The sequence below is a fragment of the Oreochromis niloticus genome, linkage group LG22 (assembly GCF_001858045.2).
Source record: "Oreochromis niloticus isolate F11D_XX linkage group LG22, O_niloticus_UMD_NMBU, whole genome shotgun sequence".
NCBI classification, from domain to species: domain Eukaryota; kingdom Metazoa; phylum Chordata; class Actinopteri; order Cichliformes; family Cichlidae; genus Oreochromis; species Oreochromis niloticus.
The window spans coordinates 3,854,216-3,880,459 of record NC_031985.2 but is presented as its reverse complement, the minus strand read 5'-3'; the positions used below and the strand labels follow the sequence as shown (position 1 = coordinate 3,880,459).

Genomic DNA, 26,244 nt, shown 5'->3' with positions numbered 1-26,244 from the left:
TCCTGGACGGCTCACTCAAAAAAAAAAAAAAGGTAAATGGCCTGTATTTGTATAGCGCTTTACTAGTCCCTAAGGACTCCAAAGTGCAAACAAGTAGACAAACAAGTGTCCTCAGTTGTGAAAACGAGTTTTTACCAGCTACGCCAAATCTCCAAGGCTAAGCCCTATATTCCACATAAAGACCTTGAAAAGCTTATCCATGCCTTCATTACTTCGAGACTAGACTATTACAATTCTGTGTACATGGGCCTCCAATTCTCTCTCCTCCAGCGTTTGCAATTAGTTCAAAATGCCACAGCACACCTATTAACTGGCGCCAGAAGGCATGATCACATCACACCAGTTCTAGCCAATCTACACTGGCTCCCTGTTAAATACCGTCTCTTCTTTAAAATGCTTTTGTATATTTTTTAAAATTTTAGACCCGGTGCCCAGTTACCTAACAGACCTCCTTGACATGCATAGCCCCAGGAGAGCACTCAGATCCTCTAACCAACTGCTCTTAGTGCAACAAAGGCCCCGACGAAAGACTAGAGGGGACCAAACTTTTGAATTGCCGCTTTGCTACCTTGTGTGAAGCACTTTGATGGACACTGTCCTTTTTAAATGTGCTATAGAAATGACATATTGATTGATTGAGACTGAAATCACTTCATTACAGATTTAATCTTTAAAGAAAGACGTCTTTATGATGTTGGAGACGAAGGTTTGGGTCCAAATCTGATTTGTTTCTGAACCTGCACAGTTTGAAAGATGCAAGAACAGAAAAAATGTTCAGTTCCAAACTGTGACAGCTCTTGGACTCTTGGTGGCGCTGTCACTTGGTGTTCGCTCGCTTTGTGGTAGAGTATCACTTCCTGTTCCTGCTCAAACACAGTGGTGTCTCTGAGTAGCTTTTCTGCTTAGCAATTTAATTTAAATCTTTTGACACATCCCTTTTTCATAGTATAATCTTAACGTGCTTCATCTGAATCACCCTTTCTGTGTACTCACTACCTAATTTATAGCCAAAATATTCACTCACTGTCTCTTTACTGTTTCGCTAGCTTAGCTTAGCTCGTAGCCGACTCGTTAGCACCATGGCTACTTCACCTGTCCCTCCTGCACTTTCCTGCTCATTGTGTCAGATGTTTAGTTACTCCTCGGCCTCCTTTAGCAGTAATGATACCTGTAATAAATGTAGCATATTTGCAGCTCTGGAGGCCAGGATTACTGAATTGGAGACTCGGCTTCGCACCCTTCATTCACCCGTAGCTAGCCAGGACCATGTAGCTGGTGCAGCCGAAGATAGCGTAGGCCCCGCTAGCTGTTCCCCGGCAGACCCCAAGCAGCTGGGGAAAGAGGGCGGCTGGGTGACGGTGAGGAGGAAGCATAGTCCTAAACAGAAGCCCCAGGTACACCACCAACCTGTTCATGTGTCTAACCGTTTTTCCCCACTCGGCGACACACCCGCCGGGGGTCAAACTCTGGTAATTGGTGATTCTGTTCTCAGACATGTGAAGCTAGAGACACCGGCAACCATAGTCAATTGCCTTCCAGGGGCCAGAGCAGGCGACATTGAAGGAAATTTAAAACTGCTGGCTAAGGGTAAACGTAAATACAGTAAGATCATAATTCACGTCGGCAGTAATGACACCCGGTTATGCCAATCGGAGGTCACTAAAATCAATATTGAATCGGTGTGTAACTTTGCAAAAACAATGTGGGACTCTGTAGTTTTCTCTGGTCCCCTCCCCAATCAGACCAGGAGTGACATGTTTAGACGCATGTTCTCCTTAAATTGCTGGCTGTCTGAGTGGTGTCCCAGAAACGATGTGGGCTTCATAGATAATTGGCAAACCTTCTGGAGGAAACCTGGTCTTGTTAGGAGAGACGGCATCCATCCCACTTTGGATGGAGCAGCTCTCATTTCTAGAAATATGGACCAATTTATTAAACCCCCCAAAATATGACTATCCAGAGTTGGGACCAGGAAGCAGAGTTGCAGTCTTACACGCCTCTCTGCAGCTTCTCTCCTCCTGCTACCCCCCCCAAAAACCCATCTCCATAGAGACTGTGTCAGCTCCCAAACAGACAAAAAACAAACCAAAAACCAGCAACAAACAACTTAAACATAAAAAATCACAAAGAAAGAACAATACAGTATCCACATCTGAACCAAAGAGTAAAACAGTGAAATGTGGATTATTAAATATTAGGTCTCTCTCCTCCAAGTCTCTGTTAGTGTTGGGTCTGTTCCCACAAACCCCGATAGTTCTAGAGACTTATTCATCATGAATGAAAACAAGACAGTCAGCGATCGATCGATTACTTGCGCAAGGGAGGCCTCGTCTATGTCCAGCATGGAAGTGACCCCGATGAGGGCCTCCTCTCGCTGGCTTTTATTGACAAACTTCAAACAATAGTTTACAAAACACCTCCCCTCGTAACCCCCTTTGGTTACAAAGACAAGGCACTGTATGTATGTATATGCAGGTATGTGTGTGTGTGTGTGTGTGTGTGTGTGTGTGTGTGTGTGTGTGTGTCCTCCTGCTGACCAAAGGGTCGTAAACGCAGGAAGCTTACATCAAAGGAAGTAGATCTTCCAGATAGGATGTATCTGCTATAAAACCTCCCCCAACACAAAGTGGTTAGAGGTGCTCAGGATCAAAGGAATAGCTTTGATAATACTGCTTGAACTAAGACTGTACAAATTTAAGAAACACAATGGCAACATTCAACAATTAGACCTAACATTTCCCCCCTTTTTGTCATTGTATATACTTAAATTTCAACTTATGCACCCTTTGTTTGGACAGTGACAGTGTAGATTTCATTCATACACAACTCCTCTTCATTCACCTTCTATCGATGCAAAAGTTCACAGTTAATACATGTAAGCAGTTAACCTGCTTCTCATTGATCTCATACACAGTAAACTACATCCTATACGTAAGCAAATCAGTGTCAACAGTCCAAAAACAGGAATTAATATTTTCAAAAGAAGATGCCACCAAGGACCAGACATTCACCAAGTTATCCAGCCTTGTGGTGCATCTACTCCTGTCGTGCAATTCATTATGTATTCCTGCAAGTAAACAACTGAATGTAACAGTCAAACAAGAAGAATCAACATTCTCAAAAATCATGTGTCACTACAATCCAACTGTATACAGACATAGACATTCAAACACATCAGTTGACTTTATTGTTTGTCCATGTGGCTCTCAGCTAACTTCAAAGCTGTAGCCTGGTCAACACCCTTCTTTATGACTCCTATCAACCCCCAAATCTTCTCACTGTAGGCATCCTGTGGGGGTTAGAGTCAACTGGTAAATTATCCGCATTTACAACTTCTCCTGTCCTGTTGTCACCACAGGAAAACCTTTGTAAAGGAAATTGGATCAAGGTGTTTTGATCTTCTCGGCTCAAAACCCCAACCAGCTTAGAAGTGTTCATGATGTAAATGTAGACAAAAGGCTTCTCTGTTTGCATCCTTCTTGCAGAGGACACAAAGAATAGGTGACGTTGCTCAGATTTCATGGTAAATCTCCAACTTGGACTAATCCATTGCTCTTCATACACATAGGCAACTGGCCTATTTCCAGTTCATTTAGCTGTTCAATGTCCTGCAGCAAGTCTGATACTTGGAGTCGGACTAGCAGGTCTGTCATACCAGAGCAGTTCACCTTCCCGGCTACTGGTGAATCAACCGTCAGGTTCAGAAGTTGAAAAGTTGGCAGTGTTCCAAGTATGTTTACTCCTGGATGTGTTGCTATGGCAACCAAACAAACTGTCTCGCTCTCAGTGATGCTATATGGCCACAGTCCAGAAGAATGTGTAGACAGTGGCTTCACAAGCATAACCATTGGTCTCGTTCTTTATGTGAGCGGTTGTATTCACAAACTGCCACCAATAGTTGGTTGAAAACCCCATGTGGGTACTGGGTGTGGTTTGCTCTGTCCCAGTGCGCTCCTGTCATCCCACTCTGGGTCCACAGGCACAAGAAGGCGCACAGCACATTCCCAGCCATTCTGATGAGTACCTGTGGCTCAGTTGGTTTCTTCACCGGATTGAGACGAGGGGCCCTGGAGGCTTTCCCCCCCTTTGTACCCGGTCTTCCTGCCACTTACCCCGAGCTGGCCTGGATGTGTGTCACCTTCTTGCAGTGCGCTTGATGTATCCAAGTGTTTCTTCCAGCAATCTTCACTGCTGTGGTCGTCGTCAGCAGCATCCGATATGGACCTTCCCACCGTGGTCTGGACCAGCACTTCCTCTCCATGGGCTTATCAACATCCAATCTCCAGACTTCAGACTCTGCTCCTACGGAGAAACAGAATCATCTGGCAGATCATTTGTTCTCAAGACTTCTTTACTTTTAAACATTTTAAGCATCTAATCTGCTAATATGCTCTCTCTTCTGCTCTCCTATCATCACTACAGAAGACTAGAACTCTAAATGCTCTAACATATATAATCTCAACGAGTCAGACCATTCTCTGTTGGAGTAATCCTCATGTACATTCGTATACCTCCTAACTAATTCTATACAGTCTAACCATGTCCTGCGTGTCTCTTCCAAAGTCTTAACATTACTATTCCATTAGTTCTCTCTATCAACCCTGCACTTTGTGGGTGATATGAACAATGATGTTTTAGTGTTATCCCTAGATGTTGTGCCATTAATCTAATCACTTCATTTTCAAAATGTGGACCATTATCACTATAAATGGTCTCAGGAATCCCATGTCCCAAATGATATTCTTACATATTGCTTTGGCAACCGAAATGGCATCTGCTTCCCTAGTTGGTACAATTTCTACCCACTTTGAAAAAGGACACACTATCACTAAACAGTACTCATAGTTATTACAGTTGGACAGCTCTATAGTCCATGTGAGTAACTTGAAATGGGTGACTGGGTCTGGGGAATTTCCCTCTCTTAGGTCTGAAATTACCCCGAGAATTATGCTTGCAACATATCATACATGACCAGCAAAAATTTTTTTTTTAAAAGGGTATTTAATCTTAAAGTATAAACTACTCATTATCTCCCTCCTGTTGCGACATGGCAAAGTCCATGGCGCAAAATAGCAGCAGTCTTATACAAATTCTAAGGCAGTATTGGTTTATCACACAGATAACAAACACCATCCTGCAAGCTCGCTCCTACTGTAAATCACAACTGTTTCCCTGCAGTAGATGAGTGGCCCTGCATGTCTGCCAGTGCATCCCGCATAATAGCCAACGTCTGCTGGCGGTGCACTGCTAAAATGTTAACACCATGTTCTCCTAAAGTTGCCTCTTTCGCGATCTTATCTGCAAAAGCACTCCCTAATGCATCTGGATCTTTCCCTCACATGTGTGCTACACATTTACAAACGGCAATTCTACTGGGTAAAAACTCTGTCTCCAGCAGATTTTGCAAGAGTTTGGCGTGTTCTACAGGTTCCCCTGTAGAGGCTGTCACACCTCAGCTCACCCACTGTACCACGAAGAAATGTAATGTAGCAAATGCATACTGGCTATCAGTGTATATCGTCACATCTTATTTCTCTGCAGAATTAGACACTTCCGTTAAAGCTAGCATCTCTGCTACTCAAGCAAATATAAAACATGCTAGTTGTCCTGCATAAATAACTTTCTCACCATCTACTACAGTAAACCCGTTTTAGTCTGTCCCTCTACTGTTGTAGAACTCAACCACCAACAAACCAAACCTTTCCCTCACCAAGTGGCACATCTGTTAAGTCATCCCTCGGCTTATACTCCTCTCTACGCGCTGTCTACACTCATGAGAAGTGCCCTCTTCCTTCGTTGGCAAAAGGTTTGACGGATTCAGAATTGTGCATCACTTTATGGTTATATGTGGTTGTGAGAGTAACAGTAACATTAAAGACAAGTGTCTTGTAGGTGACGGAAATGTAATTTTAGTCTGCAGTAGTAGACATCTACCTCGTGTGAAACTAACAATGTCAAAAGGTGAAATAAACTATTTCCTGAAACATTGTACAGCTTAGGCTGCTGCACATACTGATCTCACGCATGGAGGTAAAGCACAAGCAACTAGAGCTAATCTTTTAGGATAGTAAGTTACTGGCTTCACTTGTGGAAAAAGTGCTGTTAGTTATATCACAGTCACCTGGCATTTGTGCTGTTCACAGAACCACAAGTCCATCGCTGGACCTCCTCTGCGCTGTCACTTTTTGGAGCTTGGCACGCTCCCTCAAATCCTCATGATTCAACGTTGCTGAAGATTTTAAAGGCAGAGCACGTCGTACACCTTAGTTGTCTTCCTCAACGTCAACGTCGAAACTCTTTCATTTTATTTTAAGATTTTGCTGTGCAGAGTCTCCTCATGACGATCTCCTGGAAGCTCAGTAGCACAGCTCTCTGTGCTGAAGGCGATCTCTGATCCTCCTGAAGACTCTCTCCAGGCCTCAGCTTCCGTCTTGTGGACGATTCTCTCAGTCACTTCTCTCGTCATGGCATCTCACGACATCTGCAAATTAAAATGACACTCCTCTTGCCACATGGCTTCCGCCATGTGTCAACTCCCCAATGAGACATGTACAAGAATGTTGCACAGTCTCCCTAAAACAATCTCCAGGGTTTGTCCCTTGGAGCAGCTTCACTCCAAGCTGTAACCCTGTGTAAAAACATTAGTCAGCAATTAAATGTTTAGCTTGTCTAACTCTCAGCTCCACCTGGAGCCTGTATCCTGGAAGACAAATCTGTTAAATCAAACTTCACATTTTCAACCGGCTATAGATCATATGAGTAATAAAGTATTCAGCATAAAAGACAAATATCATGTGCAGGTTTTCCCCAATTATTAAATCACTGTTATTATCACAATTTGTCCCAAATCATGAATCATCCCAATTTATTCCACAATTTAATCGGTGACTTTCCTTAAGCAATGTCACTCCACTCATTTTATCACTATGAGCTCAGTAGTGGCCAGCTAATGAGCCCCATATTCAACTATTCTGTAACCACTGCACAGTTGTTCAATTGTCACTTGTCTGTCTGTGCTGAATCCTTTACAAGCACTCTTAAAGAAAAACAAACATTAGCCAAAAACAGTTCATCCTGGTTATCAGGTGTCGGCCATTCAGATTCCAGAGAAGCTGTGAAAAGTCATAAAGTTAACACTCGCTGTGGAAAAAGTAACAATGGTTTCATCACAGTATGTCTCAAACTGTATTCACTTCTCCCCTGTAACATTCATATTTTCTCCACAACACAGTGTAATTTCATCATCAACACACAGCCTATAACCACAGTTTTCTTCACACAAAATCTCAGTAATCTTGTGGTAGAAAAACACATCATTAAGTTGTGTCCTGCTATAAATCACATGATCAAATCACATGATTAACCATCTGCTGTGAAAAGAAATGTTAATGTTAGCGCTGCGCATTTGTATACACTCTTTCTCACAGTAATCTCTGTGAGCAACACAAAGTAGTTAATAACACACCTATGGTGAATTCACAGACACAGAAAATTTAAACTAAAAAGGTTAAATTTGCAGAGTTCACATAGTCATGTGACCTAAGTTTCCTCTTGTGTTCTCCTTCTGTTCCTGCAACAGACACACACAGAGATACAGCCACACCTTTGTCAGGTGGGGGTTAACTTCACACAATGGTGTTAAGTCAGTCAGTCTTGTCAGCTTTTGTCAGTCAGTTAGTTAGTTCCCCATTTATTTTAAAATTCTCACTCATTCACACAGTCATCCATTCTTTCTTTTTGCTGATTGTGGAATTTTATCGTCGCATTTTCATTTTCACCCACAGCAAAATAACGTCATTTCAAAAGGAAAAAGAAAAACTCCAAATTGGATTCCCTCTCTGAATCCTTTTTGACAGGGACTTGTTTTCTGATTGTCCCAAATAAGTGGCTTTCTCCTGAGCTCATTTTAATTTTTGGAGAAGCTCACTTTGCAACAGTTTTCGACGACGAGTCGTATAGCTCTTTTATTCTAATCGTGGATATCTGCTCAAACAGAGATCATCAAATGAAACTTTCAGTGCACCATGAAAGTAACAAAATAAAAAGAAAATAAAGAAAATAAAGGAAAGCAAAGGAAAGAAAGACCTTGTTAAGTCATGACACGTGTTCTTCATGCCAGGGGGATAAATCGTAACAACCCATTTGGCAGACTCAACTTAGTAACAAAAGACAAATCAACAGCTAGATCAATCTCAAACATTCATCCAATCAGTCACACACAACATACAGCATAACCCTGTTGTCTCATCACATAATAAGTTTCTTCTCATGTAACCAAATGTGTGCCATGGTAAAACTTCTTCACACACCAGAAACTCACAATCAGCTCACTCATTTAAAACCCCTCATCAGCATTCTGTTTTCCTCTATGATGCAGCCATCTGTCCTCCTATAATATTCAGTCCACTAGTCTATGTATCACTTTCATCGTACTAGTGACTTGGACAAGATGACAACAAGAATCTCATGCATGAATCTCAAGATGCTGTCTGGTCTTCATGAGTATCATTTATTGTGTATATGCATGTAGGGTTAGTATGGTTAATGTATTTTTTGTATGTTTTTGTGTTCCTCTCATCACATTTTCATTAATCTCATCACTGCTTAAAACAACACAGATCTCTCTCTCTCTCTCTCTCCCTCTCTCTCTCTCTCTCAAACAGAAAGTAGCATTACAGCTGTTTCAGGCTGAGAAACACCAAACACTCTTCGTGCTATCATTCACCACACAAATTATGTTATTTCTTTGTCCGCTGGGCAGGTGACCTGCAGAATCACGTCTGCCCCAGCTGGATACCTTTTCACACACACCGTGACGTCAGACACGCTCACACTCACTTCTGCTTAGAGCACAATTTCACTTCATTCATCAACGATCCACACACCACGTGCTGCCCAATAAAACTTTGCAGTGTATTTCATCCTCTTTCAAGGCAGACTTAAACACCATATGTTTTTTTTTTTCTGTTGTATCAGGGATGGATATGTGGTTGCAACGTTTATGTTCACTTTCTTTCCTTTCTGTCTCCTCTCCTGCCTAGTCTGTTTTGGACTCAACGCTGCTCCTAATGCCTCTCCATACTCAGCCTTTAGTCTCTCCTCCACCTCTGCCTCTCACGCTCTTCTCTGGCTCTTTTTTTCTGCTAACATTCTTGCTCTTTCTAATGCTTTTCCACGGTGTTGTTCCACAACTTAGCGACTGCTAACTGCAATTCCTTCCTCTGCTTAGCTGTCCCTGTTTTACCTGCTGCACTTAGAGTTATTCTTTCTACAAGCATTTTACACTGAACTTCCACTAATATCCCTTCAAATACACCAACAACCTACATACTGCATGCTGCCCGGTGAATATTTCTCCATAAATTTTACATCCCCTTCTAAGGCAGACTTACACATTTTATTCTCACACAAGACAACAATCAGCCACACTCACGCAGACCACGTCTGGCCCGCACACACACAACATAGGCCTATCGCTTGCGTCTACACGCACAGCTAGCGCGCTCTGTTGAAAACTCTCAAACGCCCCATATGGCGGAGAATTCAACCGTCGGACACTCTCCAAACGCCCCAAATGGCGGAGATTCCAACCTTCGGACACTCTCCAAACGCCCCAAATGGCGGAGATTCCGAACACTCCTCACGGCGGAGCTACCGAACCTAGGTTATCTCCACGCCCCACACGGCGGAGAAGCCTGCGTCTCTCTCACGCGGCTAGCGCGCTCCCGTACCTGCGATCAACGCAGGGTCACGTAGCCGCTCTCTAAGGCCTTCTGTACTCACTGTTCGTGTTGTTTCCGTTCATGGGAAGAGTCTCTGTATCCCGTCAATCGCCATCCATCCCGAGGGGAGTTCAGACGCAAATTATCCGGCCTGGTGACAAACAAAGCACCAGGACTTTCCGTCCATCATCCCAGACGTTGCGGTGGCGTCCTCTCCCTCTCCCCGCGGTGGATGCGATGTGTTAGGCTCCGGCTCCGAAGGACCAAATAAATGTTGGGTCTGTTCCCACAAACCCCGATAGTTCTAGAGACTTATTCATCATGAATGAAAACAAGACAGTCAGCGATCGATCGATTACTTGCGCAAGGGAGGCCTCGTCTATGTCCAGCATGGAAGTGACCCCGATGAGGGCCTCCTCTCGCTGGCTTTTATTGACAAACTTCAAACAATAGTTTACAAAACACCTCCCCTCGTAACCCCCTTTGGTTACAAAGACAAGGCACTGTATGTATGTATATGCAGGTATGTGTGTGTGTGTGTGTGTGTGTGTGTGTGTGTGTGTGTGTGTGTGTGTGTGTGTGTGTCCTCCTGCTGACCAAAGGGTCGTAAACGCAGGAAGCTTACATCAAAGGAAGTAGATCTTCCAGATAGGATGTATCTGCTATAAAACCTCCCCCAACACAAAGTGGTTAGAGGTGCTCAGGATCAAAGGAATAGCTTTGATAATACTGCTTGAACTAAGACTGTACAAATTTAAGAAACACAATGGCAACATTCAACAATTAGACCTAACAGTTAGTACATGACTTAATAATTGATCAACAAATCGATTTACTCTGCCTTACAGAAACCTGGTTGCAGCAGGATGATTATGTTAGTTTAAATGAATCAACACCCCCGAGTCATTCTAACTACCAGAAACCTCGAAGCACAGGCCGAGGGGACGGTGTGGCAGCAATTTTTCACACCAGCCTATTAATTAACAAAAGACCAAGACAGACTTTTAATTCATTTGAAAGCCTGATGCTTAGCCTCGTCCACCCCAGCTGTAAAACTCAGAAACCAGTCTTACTTGTTATCATCTATCGTCCACCTGGGCCTTACACAGAGTTTCTCTCTGATTTCTCAGACTTTTTATCTGATTTAGTGCTCAGCTCAGATAAAATAATTATTGTGGGTGATTTTAACATCCATGTAGATGCTAAAAATGATAGCCTCAACATGGCATTTAATCTGTTATTAGACTCAATTGGCTTCTCTCAAAATGTAAAAGAACCCACCCACCACTTTAATCACACTCTAGATCTTGTTTTAACATATGGCATAGAAACTGAACATTTAACAGTGTTTCCTGAAAACCCTCTGCTGTCTGATCATTTCCTGATAACATTTACATTTACAATAATTGATTACACAGCAGTGGAGAGTAGACTTTATCACAGTAGATGTCTTTCTGAAAGTGCTGTAACTAAGTTGAAGAATATAATCCACCCACTGTTATCATCTTCAATGCCCTGTACCAACATAGAGCAGAGCAGCTATCTGAACGCTACTCCAACAGAGGTCGATTATCTTGTTAATAATTTTACCTCCTCACTACGTACGACTCTGGATACTGTAGCTCCTGTGAAAACTAAGGCCTCAAATCAGAAGTACCTGACTCCGTGGTATAATTCTCAAACACGTAGCCTAAAGCAGATAACTCGTAAGCTGGAGAGGAAATGGCGTGTCACAAATTTAGAGGATCATCATTTAGCCTGGAGAAATAGTTTGCTGCTTTATAAGAAAGCCCTCCGCAAAGCCAGAACATCTTACTATTCGTCACTGATTGAAGAAAATAAGAACAACCCCAGGTTTCTCTTCAGCACTGTAGCCAGGCTGACAAACAGTCAGAGCTCTACTGAGCCAACAATCCCTTTAACGTTAACTAGTAATGACTTCATGAACTTCTTCACAAATAAAATTTTTATCGTTAGAGAAAAAATTACCAATAATCATCCCACAGATGTAATATTATCTACAGCTACTTTTAGTACCATCGATGTTAAGTTAGACTCTTTTTCTCCAATTGATCTTTCTGAATTAACTTCAATAATTAATTCCTCCAAACCATCAACGTGTCTTTTAGACCCCATTCCTACAAAACTGCTCAAAGAAGTCCTGCCATTAATTAATTCTTCGATCTTAAATATGATCAACCTATCTCTAATAATCGGCTATGTACCACAGGCCTTCAAGGTGGCTGTAGTTAAACCTTTACTCAAAAAGCCATCTCTAGACCCAGCTGTCTTAGCTAATTATAGGCCAATCTCCAACCTTCCTTTCATATCAAAAATCCTTGAAAGAGTAGTTGTCAAACAGCTAACAGATCATCTGCAGAGGAATGGCTTATTTGAAGAGTTTCAGTCAGGTTTCAGAGCTCATCACAGCACAGAAACAGCTTTAGTGAAGGTTACAAATGATCTTCTTATGGCCTCTGACAGTGGACTCATCTCTGTGCTTGTCCTGCTAGACCTCAGTGCTGCGTTCGATACTGTTGACCATAATATCCTATTAGAGCGATTAGAACATGCTGTAGGTATTACAGGTACTGCACTGCAGTGGTTTGTATCATATCTATCTAATAGACTCCAATTTGTACATGTAAATGGAGAGTCCTCTTCACACACTAATGTCAATTATGGTGTTCCACAGGGTTCAGTGCTAGGACCAATTCTATTTACATTATACATGCTTCCCTTAGGCAGCATCATTAGAAGACATAGCATAAATTTTCACTGCTATGCAGATGACACGCAGCTCTATCTATCCATGAAGCCAGGTAACACACACCAATTAGTTAAACTGCAGGAATGTCTTAAAGACATAAAGACCTGGATGGCCGCTAACTTTCTGCTTCTTAATTCAGATCAAACTGAGGTTATTGTACTCGGCCCTGAAAATCTTAGAAATATGGTATCTAAGCAGATTCTTACTCTGGATGGCATTACCTTGGCCTCCAGTAACGCTGTGAGGAACCTTGGAGTCATTTTTGACCAGGACATGTCCTTCAATGCACATATTAAACAAATATGTAAGACTGCTTTCTTCCATTTGCGCAACATCTCTAAAATTAGAAATATCCTGTCTCAGAGTGACGCTGAAAAACTAGTTCATGCATTTATTACTTCCAGGCTGGACTACTGTAATTCACTATTATCAGGATGTCCTAAAAACTCGCTGAAAAGCCTTCAGCTGATCCAAAATGCTGCAGCAAGAGTCCTGACAGGGACTAGAAAGAGAGAGCAGATTTCTCCTGTTTTGGCTTCCCTTCATTGGCTTCCTGTTAAATCCAGAATTCAAAATCCTGCTCCTCACATACAAGGTCTTAAATAATCAGGCCCCATCTTATCTTAATGACCTTGTAGTACCATATCACCCCATTAGAGCACTTCGCTCTCACACTGCAGGCCTACTTGTTGTTCCTAGAGTATTTAAAAGTAGAATGGGAGGCAGAGCCTTCAGTTTTCAGGCCCCTCTTCTGTGGAACCAGCTTCCAGTTTGGATTCAGGAGACAGACACTATCTCTACTTTCAAGATTAGGCTTCAAACTTTCCTTTTTGCTAAAGCATATAGTTAGGGCTGGACCAGGTGACCCTGAATCCTCCCTTAGTTATGCTGCAATAGACGTAGGCTGCCGGGGATTCCCATGATGCATTGAGTTTTTCCCTTCCAGTCACCTTTCTCACTCACTATGTGTTAATAGACCTCTCTGCATCGAATCATATCTGTTATTAATCTCTGTCTCTCTTCCACAGCATGTCTTTATCCTGTTTTCCTTCTCTCACTCCAACCGGTCGCAGCAGATGGCCCCGCCCCTCCCTGAGCCTGGTTCTGCCGGAGGTTTCTTCCTGTTAAAAGGGAGTTTTTCCTTCCCACTGTCGCCAAAGTGCTTGCTCATAGGGGGTCATATGATTGTTGGGTTTTTCTCTGTATTTATTATTGTGCTATCTACTGTACAATATAAAGCGCCTTGAGGCGACTTTGTTGTGATTTGGCGCTGTATAAATAAAATTGAATTGAATTGAATTGAATTGATTATTTACTGCTGCTCACTGATTGTTCATGACTGAAATAGCAAAGGGCCAGAGCTTCTGATCCATGGATCTGCAAACATACCTGCCCAGTAAAAAGATCAGAGCTCATCCTGAACATGAGTCACATGGAGCTTCTCAGCTGTGTGGGATAAAAACATTTCCTTCTGTGACTTTCAGACACTCACTCCCTCCATTACATCTACACGTCGCTCTCCAAACCTGTCGGCCTCCCGGGCATCCAGGAGTTCACAGCCATGGGTTTGCTGGACGACAGGATGATCGACTACTTTGACAGCGAGAATCAGGCGAAAGTTCCCAAACAGGAGTGGATGACAGAGTGTTTACCTGCTCATTACTGGGATAAAGGCACACAGTCCCGCAAGAGCAAGCAGCAGTGGTTCAACATAAGCATGGGCATCCTGATGGAGCGAATGAGACACAGTGAATCAGGTAAGATCCTCAAAATCTGAAGGACAAATAATCACTGAACAGAAGAAGCTTCTAGGATGAGAGGTGAAACATCTTCAAGACACTTAAAGAAGTCCACATGCTTTTCTTTCCAAGCTCTTTAGAGTATGATGAACAGAAGAGCAGAATCAGAATGCTTCAAATTATGTGGTCACAGTCACTCCAACACAGTATGAACAGCAACTGACTAAACTAAATTAAATACAAAGTTACAAAATATATACAAATTTCTCCAATTACAAGTGTCTCAGTATATTTACACATATATACATAATTGACATTGAGGTGCCCTCTTATCATGCAGTAAACCTTTTTTTTGTAGAGGATGTGTAATTAGTAATCATGGAATCAACAAAACAAACAAAAACAAAACAAAAAAATGTTTGAGCTTGAAATTCTTCAGATAGAAATTATTCCTGCTTGTTGGTATGAGTTAAAATGTTTTTATTTACATTTTTAATAAATATTGTGATGCATGTTCATATTTTGTCCTCTGTTTATTTAAACATTTATTTATTAATTTTACCCTCCTGCTTTCAGCCCCTCATGTCCTTCAGTGGATGATTGGCTGTGAGGGTCAAAGACAGCCTGATGGCACGCTCAGGTTTGTCCGAGGCATGTGGATGTACGCCTATCATGGAATCGACTTCCTGTACTTTGACAATAAAACCAGAGACTGGGTCGCTCCAATTCAGGAGGCAGAACCCACCAAGAGAAAGTGGGACAGTGTCCAGGGCCTGAAAGAGTACACCAAGGAATACCTGGAGAACGATTGCATCGACTGGCTGAGCAAGTTCGTGTATCATGAACAACAGCAGCTCAAAAAAGCCCGTATGTATGACATAATGATCTGTGTTTTTATATTCATTATTACTGGAATTTATAGAACTAACATTAGTAATAGTATTTAGTAACTAGAAAGCGAAAATTTCTGAAGAAATTTTATGTGTGCCTATGCCGCTGCTAATCTGTGTAGTTTGCCATTCTTACGGCTGCTTAGGGCAAAACTCAGAAGAGCAGCCATTCTCCACCATGAACTATGGTAAAAACAAACACCGCTCACACTTCACAGATGACAGCTTACAGTTTTGTGTAAAGATGAAGTTGCTTTGTACAGCCCCGATTTGCAGACGCTGTGCACAGAGGTTCATGAGCAGAAGTCCCCATTGTAGCACGGCAGACCCGACCATGTTTGCATGAACACGCTTTGAAGCATTACGTTATGGACCACTTTTCACACATGGTTGGTGTACCCACACAACCGGCTGTAGCTTTTCAACTTACACACACCCAAAAAACAGCCGAGAGAGCACAGACAACGCCCGAGAGGCGTGATTGCAGATGCCGCTCAGGTGGGTCCACCTCCCCTGCAGCGGCACTGCAGACCACGCCCCGCCACACACATCAAACACGTAAAATAAATATTTATGCACTTTCGCATTCACTTTTTATCTTTTGTTATTTTTACACAGTGTTCTGAATGATGAGCAATGGTCTACAGCCAATCTTGTGTATTATTATACAAACTTTGGTTGTAAGATTCAGATAACTATTTAATAAAAGCTAAATATTTTATATGAGAGTAAGAAAGAAAAGTATATCTTTGTGTCCACCTTTCTCTGTTAATGGCCTACCTGGCCCCCTGGCAAAAGCTTTGCTAGATCCGCCCCTGCACAGTTACCAGCTGTCAGCTACACAAAAAAAGGAGCTTGCTGTTTACAGGGAGTGCAGAATTATTAGGCAAATGAGTATTTTGTCCACATCATCCTCTTCATGCATGTTGTCTTACTCCAAGCTGTATAGGCTCAAAAGCCTACTACCAATTAAGCATATTAGGTGATGTGCATCTCTGTAATGAGAAGGGGTGTGGTCTAATGACATCAACACCCTATATCAGGTGTGCATAACTATTAGGCAACTTCCTTTCCTTTGGCAAAATGGGTCAAAAGAAGGACTTGACAGGCTCAGAAAAGTCAAAAATAGTGAGATATCTTGCAGAGGGATGCAGCAGTCTTAAAATTGCAAAGCTTCTGAAGCGTGATCATCGAACAATCAAGCGTTTCATTCAAAATAGTCAACAGGGTCGCAAGAAGCGTGTGGAAAAACCAAGGCGCAAAATAACTGCCCATGAACTGAGAAAAGTCAAGCGTGCAGCTGCCAAGATGCCACTTGCCACCAGTTTGGCCATATTTCAGAGCTGCAACATCACTGGAGTGCCCAAAAGCACAAGGTGTGCAATACTCAGAGACATGGCCAAGGTAAGAAAGGCTGAAAGACGACCACCACTGAACAAGACACACAAGCTGAAACGTCAAGACTGGGCCAAGAAATATCTCAAGACTGATTTTTCTAAGGTTTTATGGACTGATGAAATGAGAGTGAGTCTTGATGGGCCAGATGGATGGGCCCGTGGCTGGATTGGTAAAGGGCAGAGAGCTCCAGTCCGACTCAGACGCCAGCAAGGTGGAGGTGGAGTACTGGTTTGGGCCGGTATCATCAAAGATGAGCTTGTGGGGCCTTTTCGGGTTGAGGATGGAGTCAAGCTCAACTCCCAGTCCTACTGCCAGTTTCTGGAATACATCTTCTTCAAGCAGTGGTACAGGAAGAAGTCTGCATCCTTCAAGAAAAACATGACTTTCATGCAGGACAATGCTCCATCACACGCGTCCAAGTACTCCACAGCGTGGCTGGCAAGAAAGGGTATAAAAGAAGAAAAACTAATGACATGGCCTCCTTGTTCACCTGATCTGAACCCCATTGAGAACCTGTGGTCCATCATCAAATGTGAGATTTACAAGGAGGGAAAACGGTACACCTCTCTGAACAGTGTCTGGGAGGCTGTGGTTGCTGCTGCACGCAATGTTGATGGTGAACAGATCAAAACACTGACAGAATCCATGGATGGCAGGCTTTTGAGTGTCCTTGCAAAGAAAGGTGGCTATATTGGTCGCTGACTTGTTTTTGTTTTGTTTTTGAATGTCAGAAATGTATATTTGTGAATGTGGAGATGTTATATTGGTTTCACTGGTAATAATAAATAATTGAAATGGGTATATATTTGTTTTTTGTTAAGTTGCCTAATAATTATGCACAGTAATAGTCACCTGCACACACAGATATCCCCCTAAAATAGCTAAAACTAAACACAAACTAAAAACTACTTCCAAAAACATTCAGCTTTGATATTAATGTGTTTTTTGGGTTCATTGAGAACATGGTTGTTGTTCAATAATAAAATTATTCCTCAAAAATACAACTTGCCTAATAATTCTGCACTCCCTGTATGAGAGTAAGAAAGAAAGGTATATCTTTGTGTCCACCTTTCTCTGTTAACGCCCTACCTGGCCCCCTGGCAAAAGCTTTGCTAGATCCGCCCCTGCACAGTTACCAGCTGTCAGCTAAATAAAAAAAGGAGCTTGGTGTTTATTTCTCTCAGAAACAGTTCATAACTTCCCTTCAACTCATTCATGTCACCTAAAAAAAAGGTAAACCTGTTTCTCCATCACCAGTTCAGCTCTGATGATTCAGTAAGGTCATCTCCTGGTTTCGACCAGCCGCTTCTACAGCTGTGGCTCCAGCAAACATCAGCTGATACTAGAAATTAAAAGCAAATGAATTCTAACAACAGCTGATCAAGCTTAAACGTGCTGCTGTGTTTAGCGCCATAAACAAGAGCGAAAAGCCGATCGTTGATCAGTTTCATGATTGAAGTTGCAACAGGCAGAGAATGACAGGGGAGGCTTCGTAACGACAGAATAAATCGTAATATTTTCTCTGAATGTGGCACGATTCCGTTTGTACGGCAACTCTACGAACTAAGCATTATGAATAAAATAAAGTCCAACGTCAGTAACTTAGCGCGCACACAGCTGTATATAAACTCCCGTCGTGCTAGCTAGCACGCAGTACGATTGTAAAAAGTCAGCACAACGAAAATAAACTACACCTAAACTCTGTTTATATCTGACCCAAATAGAGTGTAGTTCATAACTTCTTACCTGAAATTCAGTTCACCTCACGCTCCTGCCTTCGGTTTCCAGCATCATTGGCCCATATAGACGAAAAATAAGCCCAGCTAAACGCAGACCCTTGGCGAGCGATCGGGTGTTGACACGACTTTCTTCCGCTTCACTATCAGCCAAGCCTGGGTGGTTTTTCACGAAGGGTCGCTAGCGCTGCTAGCTTAGCTAGCTAAGCTAGCGGCGCTAGCTAGCTAGCCGGCTATCAGCAACACGTAAGAGAATTGTCGCTAATATGGGATGTCTTGATAAAACGAGCAGATATTTGAAGTTTACACACCTACAGTCTCGCCTGAAAATATCTTAAAAGTTTATTTTGTGACCTAGAAATACTAATAAAAGACATATAAAACGAAGTGGTGGCCGCCATTGTTTACTCTGCAGGGGCGTGCTATGAATTGTGGGATATGGAGTTTCAGCCCAAGCATAAACTTTTTTGGCTGTACTACTCCGGGTATACCACTAGAGAGAGCCAACACACCACAAATGAAGTCTGTTTCTATGGGGCCAAAAGTAGAATCTTTCTCAGGAGCCTAGAAATTGGCCCAAATTTGCACTAAAATCTAAATATTTCAAAAACTATAAAAGTCATAAACACCAAAAGTCGTACCATACTAGCCCAGCTCCAGCCGCACAAAATGATGTAACATATGTAACCCTATTGTCAAAACTGTTTGGCAGAGGAGCGCGGGAAAATTTTCACTAAAATATTAATATTTAAAAAACTATAATAGTCATAAACACCAAAAGTCATAGCACACCATTCCAGATCCAGCCGCACAAAATGAGGTAACATATATGAAGCTTTTCTCAAAACTGCGGGGCGTGATACGTGCCGAAATTTAGGCGGAAGATGGAGAATAATAATAATAACTAGAAAGCGAAAATTTCAGAAGAAATTTTATGTGTGCCTATGCCGCTGCTAATCAGTGTAGTTTGCCATTCATACGGCTACAGAGAGCAAAACTCAGCAGAGCAGCCATTCTCCACCATGAATTATGATAAAAACAAACACCGCTCGCGCCTCACAGATGACAGCTTACAGTTTTGGGTAAAGATGAGGTGACTTCGTACAGCCCCGATTTGCAGACGCTGTGCACACAGGTTCATGAGCAGAAGTCCCATTGTAGCACGGCAGACCCCGACAATGTTTGCATGAACATGCTTTGAAGCATTACGTTATGGACCACTTTTCACACATGGTTGGTGTACCCACACAGGCAGCCGTAGCTTTTCAACTCATAGCCCAACACACACCCAAAAAACAGCCAAGAGAGCACAGACTTTACACCCGTGGGTCCACCTCCCCTGCAGCGGCACTGCAGACCACGCCCCGACACACATCAAACACATAAAATAAATATGTATGCACTTTCGCATTCACTTTTTGTTTTTTGTTATTTTTACATAGTGTTCTGAATGATGAACAATGGTCTACAGCCAATCTTGTGTATTATTATACAAACTTTGGTTGTAAGATTCAGATAACTATTTAATAAAAGCTAAATATTTTATACAGGGAGTGCAGAATTATTAGGCAAATGAGTATTTTGTCCACATCATCCTCTTCATGCATGTTGTCTTACTCCAAGCTGTATAGGCTCGAAAGCCTACTACCAATTAAGCATATTAGGTGATGTGCATCTCTGTAATGAGAAGGGGTGTGGTCTAATGACATCAACACCCTATATCAGGTGTGCATAATTATTAGGCAACCTCCTTTCCTTTGGCAAAATGGGTCAAAAGAAGGACTTGACAGGCTCAGAAAAGTCAAAAATAGTGAGATATCTTGCAGAGGGATGCAGCAGTCTTAAAATTGCAAAGCTTCTGAAGCGTGATCATCGAACAATCAAGCGTTTCATTCAAAATAGTCAACAGGGTCGCAAGAAGCGTGTGGAAAAACCAAGGCGCAAAATAACTGCCCATGAACTGAGAAAAGTCAAGCGTGCAGCTGCCAAGATGCCACTTGCCACCAGTTTGGCCATATTTCAGAGCTGCAACATCACTGGAGTGCCCAAAAGCACAAGGTGTGCAATACTCAGAGACATGGCCAAGGTAAGAAAGGCTGAAAGACGACCACCACTGAACAAGACACACAAGCTGAAACGTCAAGACTGGGCCAAGAAATATCTCAAGACTGATTTTTCTAAGGTTTTATGGACTGATGAAATGAGAGTGAGTCTTGATGGGCCAGATGGATGGGCCCGTGGCTGGATTGGTAAAGGGCAGAGAGCTCCAGTCCGACTCAGACGCCAGCAAGGTGGAGGTGGAGTACTGGTTTGGGCCGGTATCATCAAAGATGAGCTTGTGGGGCCTTTTCGGGTTGAGGATGGAGTCAAGCTCAACTCCCAGTCCTACTGCCAGTTTCTGGAAGACACCTTCTTCAAGCAGTGGTACAGGAAGAAGTCTGCATCCTTCAAGAAAAACATGATTTTCATGCAGGACAATGCTCCATCACACACGTCCAAGTACTCCACAGCGTAGCTGGCAAGAAAGGGTATAAAAGAAGAAAAACTAATGACATGGCCTCCTTGTTCACCTGATCTGAACCCATTGAGAACCTGTGGTCCATCATCAAATGTGAGATTTACAAGGAGGGAAAACAGTACACCTCTCTGAACAGTGTCTGGGAGGCTGTGGTTGCTGCTGCACGCAATGTTGATGGTGAACAGATCAAAACACTGACAGAATCCATGGATGGCAGGCTTTTGAGTGTCCTTGCAAAGAAAGGTGGCTATATTGGTCGCTGATTTGTTTTGGTTTTGTTTTTGAATGTCAGAAATGTATATTTGTGAATGTGGAGATGTTATATTGGTTTCACTGGTAAAAATAAATAATTGAAATGGGTATATATTTGTTTTTTGTTAAGTTGCCTAATAATTATGCACAGTAATAGTCACCTGCACACACAGATATCCCCCTAAAATAGCTAAAACTAAAAACTACTTCCAAAAACTTTCAGCTTTGATATTAATGAGTTTTTTGGGTTCATTGAGAACATGGTTGTTGTTCAATAATAAAATTATTCCTCAAAAATACAACTTGCCTAATAATTCTGCACTCCCTGTATTTGTCTCTCAGAAACGGTTCATAACTTCCCTTCAACTCATTCATGTCACCTAAAGGGTAAACCTGTTTCTCCATCACCTGTTCACCTCTGATGATTCAGTAAGGACATCTGGTTTGGAACAGCCGTTTTTTACAGCTGTGACTCCAGCAAACATCAGCTGATACTAGAAATTAAAAGCAAATGAATTCCAACAACAGCTGATCAAGCTTAAATGTGCAGCTGTTGTTTAGCGCGATAAACAAACAAGAGCGAAAAGCCGATCATTGATCAGTTTCATGATTGAAGTTGCAACAGGCAGAGAATGACAGGGGAGGCTTCGTAACGACAGAATAAATCGTAATATTTTCTCTGAATGTGGCACGATTCCGTTTGTACGGCAACTCTACGAACTAACCCTTATGAATAAAATAAAGTTCAACGTCAGTAACTTAGCGCGCACACAGCTGTATACAAACTCCCGTCGTGCTAGCTAGCACGCAGTACGATTGTAAAAAGTCAGCACAATGAAAACAAACTACACCTAAACTCGGTTTATATCTGACCCAAATAGAGTGTAGTTCATAACTTCTTACCTGAAATTCAGTTCACCTCACGCTCCTGCCTTCGCTTTCCCTGATCCACGATTGAAACGACAGAGAGAGTCCCCTCGCTATCCATTTGCAGCCAAGTGCGGCAGCTAGCTAGGTAGCCGGCTAGCTGTCAGGCAGGACCGACGTCGTCAGAGCACTGTTGCTAAATATGGGATGTCTTGATAAAACAAGCAGATATTTGAAGTTTACACACCTACATTCTCGCCTGAAAATATCTTAAAAGTTTATTTTGTGACCTAGAAACACGAATAAAAGACATATAAAACGAAGTGGTGGCCGCCATTGTTCACTCTGTAGAGGCGTGCTATGAATTGTGGGATATGGAGTTTTCAACACAAGGATAAATCTTTTCGGCTGTACTACTCCCGGTATACCACTAGAGAGAGCCAAGACACCACAAATGAAGTCTGTTTATTTGGCGCCAAAAGATGAATTGGCCTAAATTTGTACTAAAATATTAATATTTAAGAAACTATAAAAGTCATAAACACCAAAAGTCACAACATAATAGTCCAGCTCCAGCCGCACAAAATGATCTAACATATGTAATCCTAATGTCAAAACTGTTTGGCAGAGGAGCGCGGGAAAATTTTCACTAAAATATTAATATTTAAAAAACTATAAAATTCATAAACACCAAAAGTCATAGCACACCATTCCAGATCCGGCCGCACAAAATGAGGTAACATATATGAAGCTTGTCTCAAAACTGCGGGGCGTGATACGTGCCGAAATTTAGGCGGAAGATGGAGAATAATAATAACTAGAAAAATTTGCATTTCCTGCGAAAATGCAGTGTGGATGCTGTAATGCTGAAGCTGTCTGCTGAAACTAGCAGAAAAAGCTGAAAAGTTGCAGAATTTGTAAAAACTTTGCAGAAGCAAAGGAACTTTGCTAAAATGTAGTAACTTAGCAGAACTGCAATATCTTAGAGGAAACATAATACTTGGCAGAAATACAATAGCATAGCAGAACTTAGCAGAAATATTGTAACTTACCAGAAACACGATAACTTCTCAAAAATACAAGAATTTAGGAGAAATAGTATAAGATAACAGAAAGAATATATTTAGCCAAACATTCTTAAACATTACAGAAATACTATGATTTAGAAAAACAGTACAACATAGCAGAAATGCTGCGATTTACCAGAGACACTGTAATTTACTATTAATATTGAAATTTAAAAAAAAAATACTATGTTTTAGCACAAATACTGTAATTTGACAGAAATACTATCATTCGGCAGAAATACTATGTTTCATCAGAAATACTGTGGTTTAGCACAAATATTATAACATAGCAGTAATACAATTATATAGCAGAAATGCTATATTTAGAAAGAAAAATATAATATAGTAGAAATACTATGATTTAGCAGAAATACTGTAATCAGCACATATAGTGTAACATGACAGAAATTCCTCCACTTAGTAGTAATACTATAACATAAAACAAATGTTATGATTTGGCACAAAAACCATAATTTGGGAAAATACTATGATTTAGCAGAAATACTATGATTGAGCAGAAGTACTAAGATGTAGTAAAAGTACTTTGATTTAACAGAAATACAATTATGGAGGAGTAATACTTTAAAATGGGAGAAATATTGATACACACACACACATACACAGAGCCTAAAGGGAACAGTATTTGTGCCATGGAGTGTTAACAAGAATCTGAGGTCCATATTAGAAAAGCTGCTGAAATCATAAAAGTTTTCAGAATTGTAATAAATGATGAATATGAATTAGTGGTCTGTGATAGTGTATTAATTTGTAGGGAAAAAACACATGTTGCCCAAGGTGTAATTGAACCCACGACCTTTGGGTTGCAGACCTGTGTCATTATCAACTGCGCCACCTGGAAAGAGAGCGAGCGCCTGGAAAACAGGGTGATGAGCAGTCAGAATTAGATTGCGGTGAGAGGCGAAAAACGCTGTTTTTTGGAGTTACAAAACGTCGTGTAACTCAAAAACTAGGTGGACTAGAAGCATAATACTTGTACTGGGTGAATCAGCGTACTTTCGTGTACTTTGACTGTGATTTGCATTGCTCTTTGTACATCTGTCGCTGAGATATGACGAGAGAAGAAAGGGCAGACCTCAGATATGATTGGCTGGCTGGGAAGCCGTGCAGGCCCTGATATGTAAATTTTATATGTATCAGTCCTCACAGAGGATTAGCTGCCTGGGGACCTGGCAGAAATATATACAAATAGTATGATTAAGCATAAATACTACATTTAGTAGAAATACTATGTTTTCTACTATGGGAAGGGCACCTGTAACCGGAAGGTCGCCGGTTCGATTCCCGGCCTCTCTGTCCTGGTTGTTGTGTCCTTGGGCAAGACACTTTACCCTACCGCCTACTGGTGTTGGCCAGAGGGGCCGATGGCGCGATATGGCAGCCTCGCTTCTGTCAGTCTGCCCCAGGGCAGCTGTGGCTACAACAGTAGCTTGCCTCCACCAGTGAGTGAATGAATAGTGGCATTGTAAAGCGCTTTGGGTGCCTTGAAAAGCGCTATATAAATCCAATGCATTATTATTATTATTATTATTATTAAAGGCCCTAAGGGCACAAAACGGCCACACCCCAAAAAGTGCAATAAAAATATTATATATTCATATTTTTTTCCACTTTAAATTGGTCAGTCTTTTAAAACTACTTCTCCCTAAAATCTTCATATAAAGTTTTAATTATATTTTCGTTGTTTTAACCCTTTAAATTCCAGTTTTATTACATGAGCGCACTGTTTTTTTAGCCCCCAAAAACAAAAAAACTAAATATTTTCCATAAAATACATTTGAAGTAATATTTGATCGTTAATATAATTAGTCCTTTAGATGGACCAAAGATTACCACTGACGTTCAATTTAATACATTACTATTTTTGGCACTAAATGGCATATAGTGCCATATCAGGTTTATCATGTTTTGCTTACACTAAATGCTTATTACCTCGTTTTGTTCTGAAATAAAATCAAAAAATTGTCTAAATAACAATACAAGATCACTTTGAACCAGAAAAGACGGCGCATAGAGCGGAAGGATGTCGTTGTGACGTCAACGTCCTGCTTTAAGATTTAAAAATATACATTTTTGTTGTAACCTTCAAGAACCAATGGTAATGCAACGATGCTTATTTTTCACTCTTTCAAACGAAAACATCAGCAATTTTCGTACCTCCGAAAGCCTGAGCGGAGCGTTCACTGTGCGCAGCTGACGCACGCCAACTCCATCCCTGTACGCGCCTTCAGGAGCAAAGCTATTGCTTTAATTTAGCTTAGCTTTCTATCAACGACTACTTCCAGGTCAGAGGGCGTTCAACCACCGCTGCGTTTAAAAAATTATTTTGAAGGGAAAAATAAAATCTAATTTGCTTTTGGTCCATGGTTTTATATTTAATTTGTTTGTATTGCAGTGTGGCCGTCGGAGAGAAAATACTTTTGAAAGCTTTTGAATACATTTGAAGAAAAAAAGTGTTTGTATATTTTTATTTTTATTTTTAGGCATAAAGACCTTTATATTTTTTTAAAAATATAAAGCTCATCAATAGTGACACACAACACCACTCTTTTTTTCCACTTTTTAAAGCAGAAAGACATGCTCAAAACCTGATATTTTTTGCTTCAATTTGTTCCATGCTCAAAAATGAAAAAAATGGGGGCGCCACCTGGTGGACAAATAAAAAAATTACAATTCTAAGGCCCCTACCTCAAAGTCTCATTGAAAGTGGAAAGATGACGTTTAATTTGATGGTAATGATTGGGCAGTGAAAAATAGCATTTATAATGGGTTTCAATGGGGCACAAATCGGCCACTAGGACCTTAAGAGGATGTGCATTTGTAGCTTAGCCACTGAAGCTAATTTAAGGAAGTCAGACTTAAATTTTAAAATAAAATTAAAAAAAACTTTTTTTGGGAAAATTTGGCTATATTCCATTCAACACAGTGCAAATGGCTTGTAACTGGAAAAAAAAAGCCACAAAATGGTCCCAATTATAATTTTTATGTAATGCCCTTTGTCAGAAATATCAGTTTACTTTATAACAAATATAATAGAACATATTGATCCGAATCACCATTAAATGTAGAATAACTGTTATGTTGCAGTGATTCAGTGACCTTATTAACTGAATCAGCCACAAATGAATTCTTAAAGCTTTCAAACACACAGTGTGGAGCTAAGTGTCTGCTGTCAGAAGGTCACAGTTCATGTTGGGTCAACTCCTCCTGGCTCTTTGTAACCAGTGTTGGGTAAGTTAGTTGAAAAAGTAATTAGTTACTGAGCTA

The 26,244-nt window shown here is 41.3% G+C and overlaps 2 protein-coding genes across 2 annotated transcripts in view; both read left to right on the top strand.

Moving 5' to 3' along the window:
- The window catches only part of LOC100711798 (uncharacterized), a 194,234-nt gene that overhangs the window by 67,006 nt on the left and 100,984 nt on the right, over positions 1-26,244 (top strand). The window contains exon 3 of the mRNA XM_025902026.1: positions 5,224-5,228. Within this exon, the coding sequence (XP_025757811.1) occupies positions 5,224-5,228 (5 nt within the window). The remainder of the gene's footprint in view (positions 1-5,223; positions 5,229-26,244) is intronic.
- Positions 1-26,244, top strand: part of LOC100689711 (class I histocompatibility antigen, F10 alpha chain) — a 102,361-nt gene that overhangs the window by 63,765 nt on the left and 12,352 nt on the right. The window contains exons 2-3 of the mRNA XM_025902030.1: positions 13,977-14,249; positions 14,808-15,098. Of these exons, the coding sequence (XP_025757815.1) occupies positions 13,977-14,249; positions 14,808-15,098 (564 nt within the window). The remainder of the gene's footprint in view (positions 1-13,976; positions 14,250-14,807; positions 15,099-26,244) is intronic.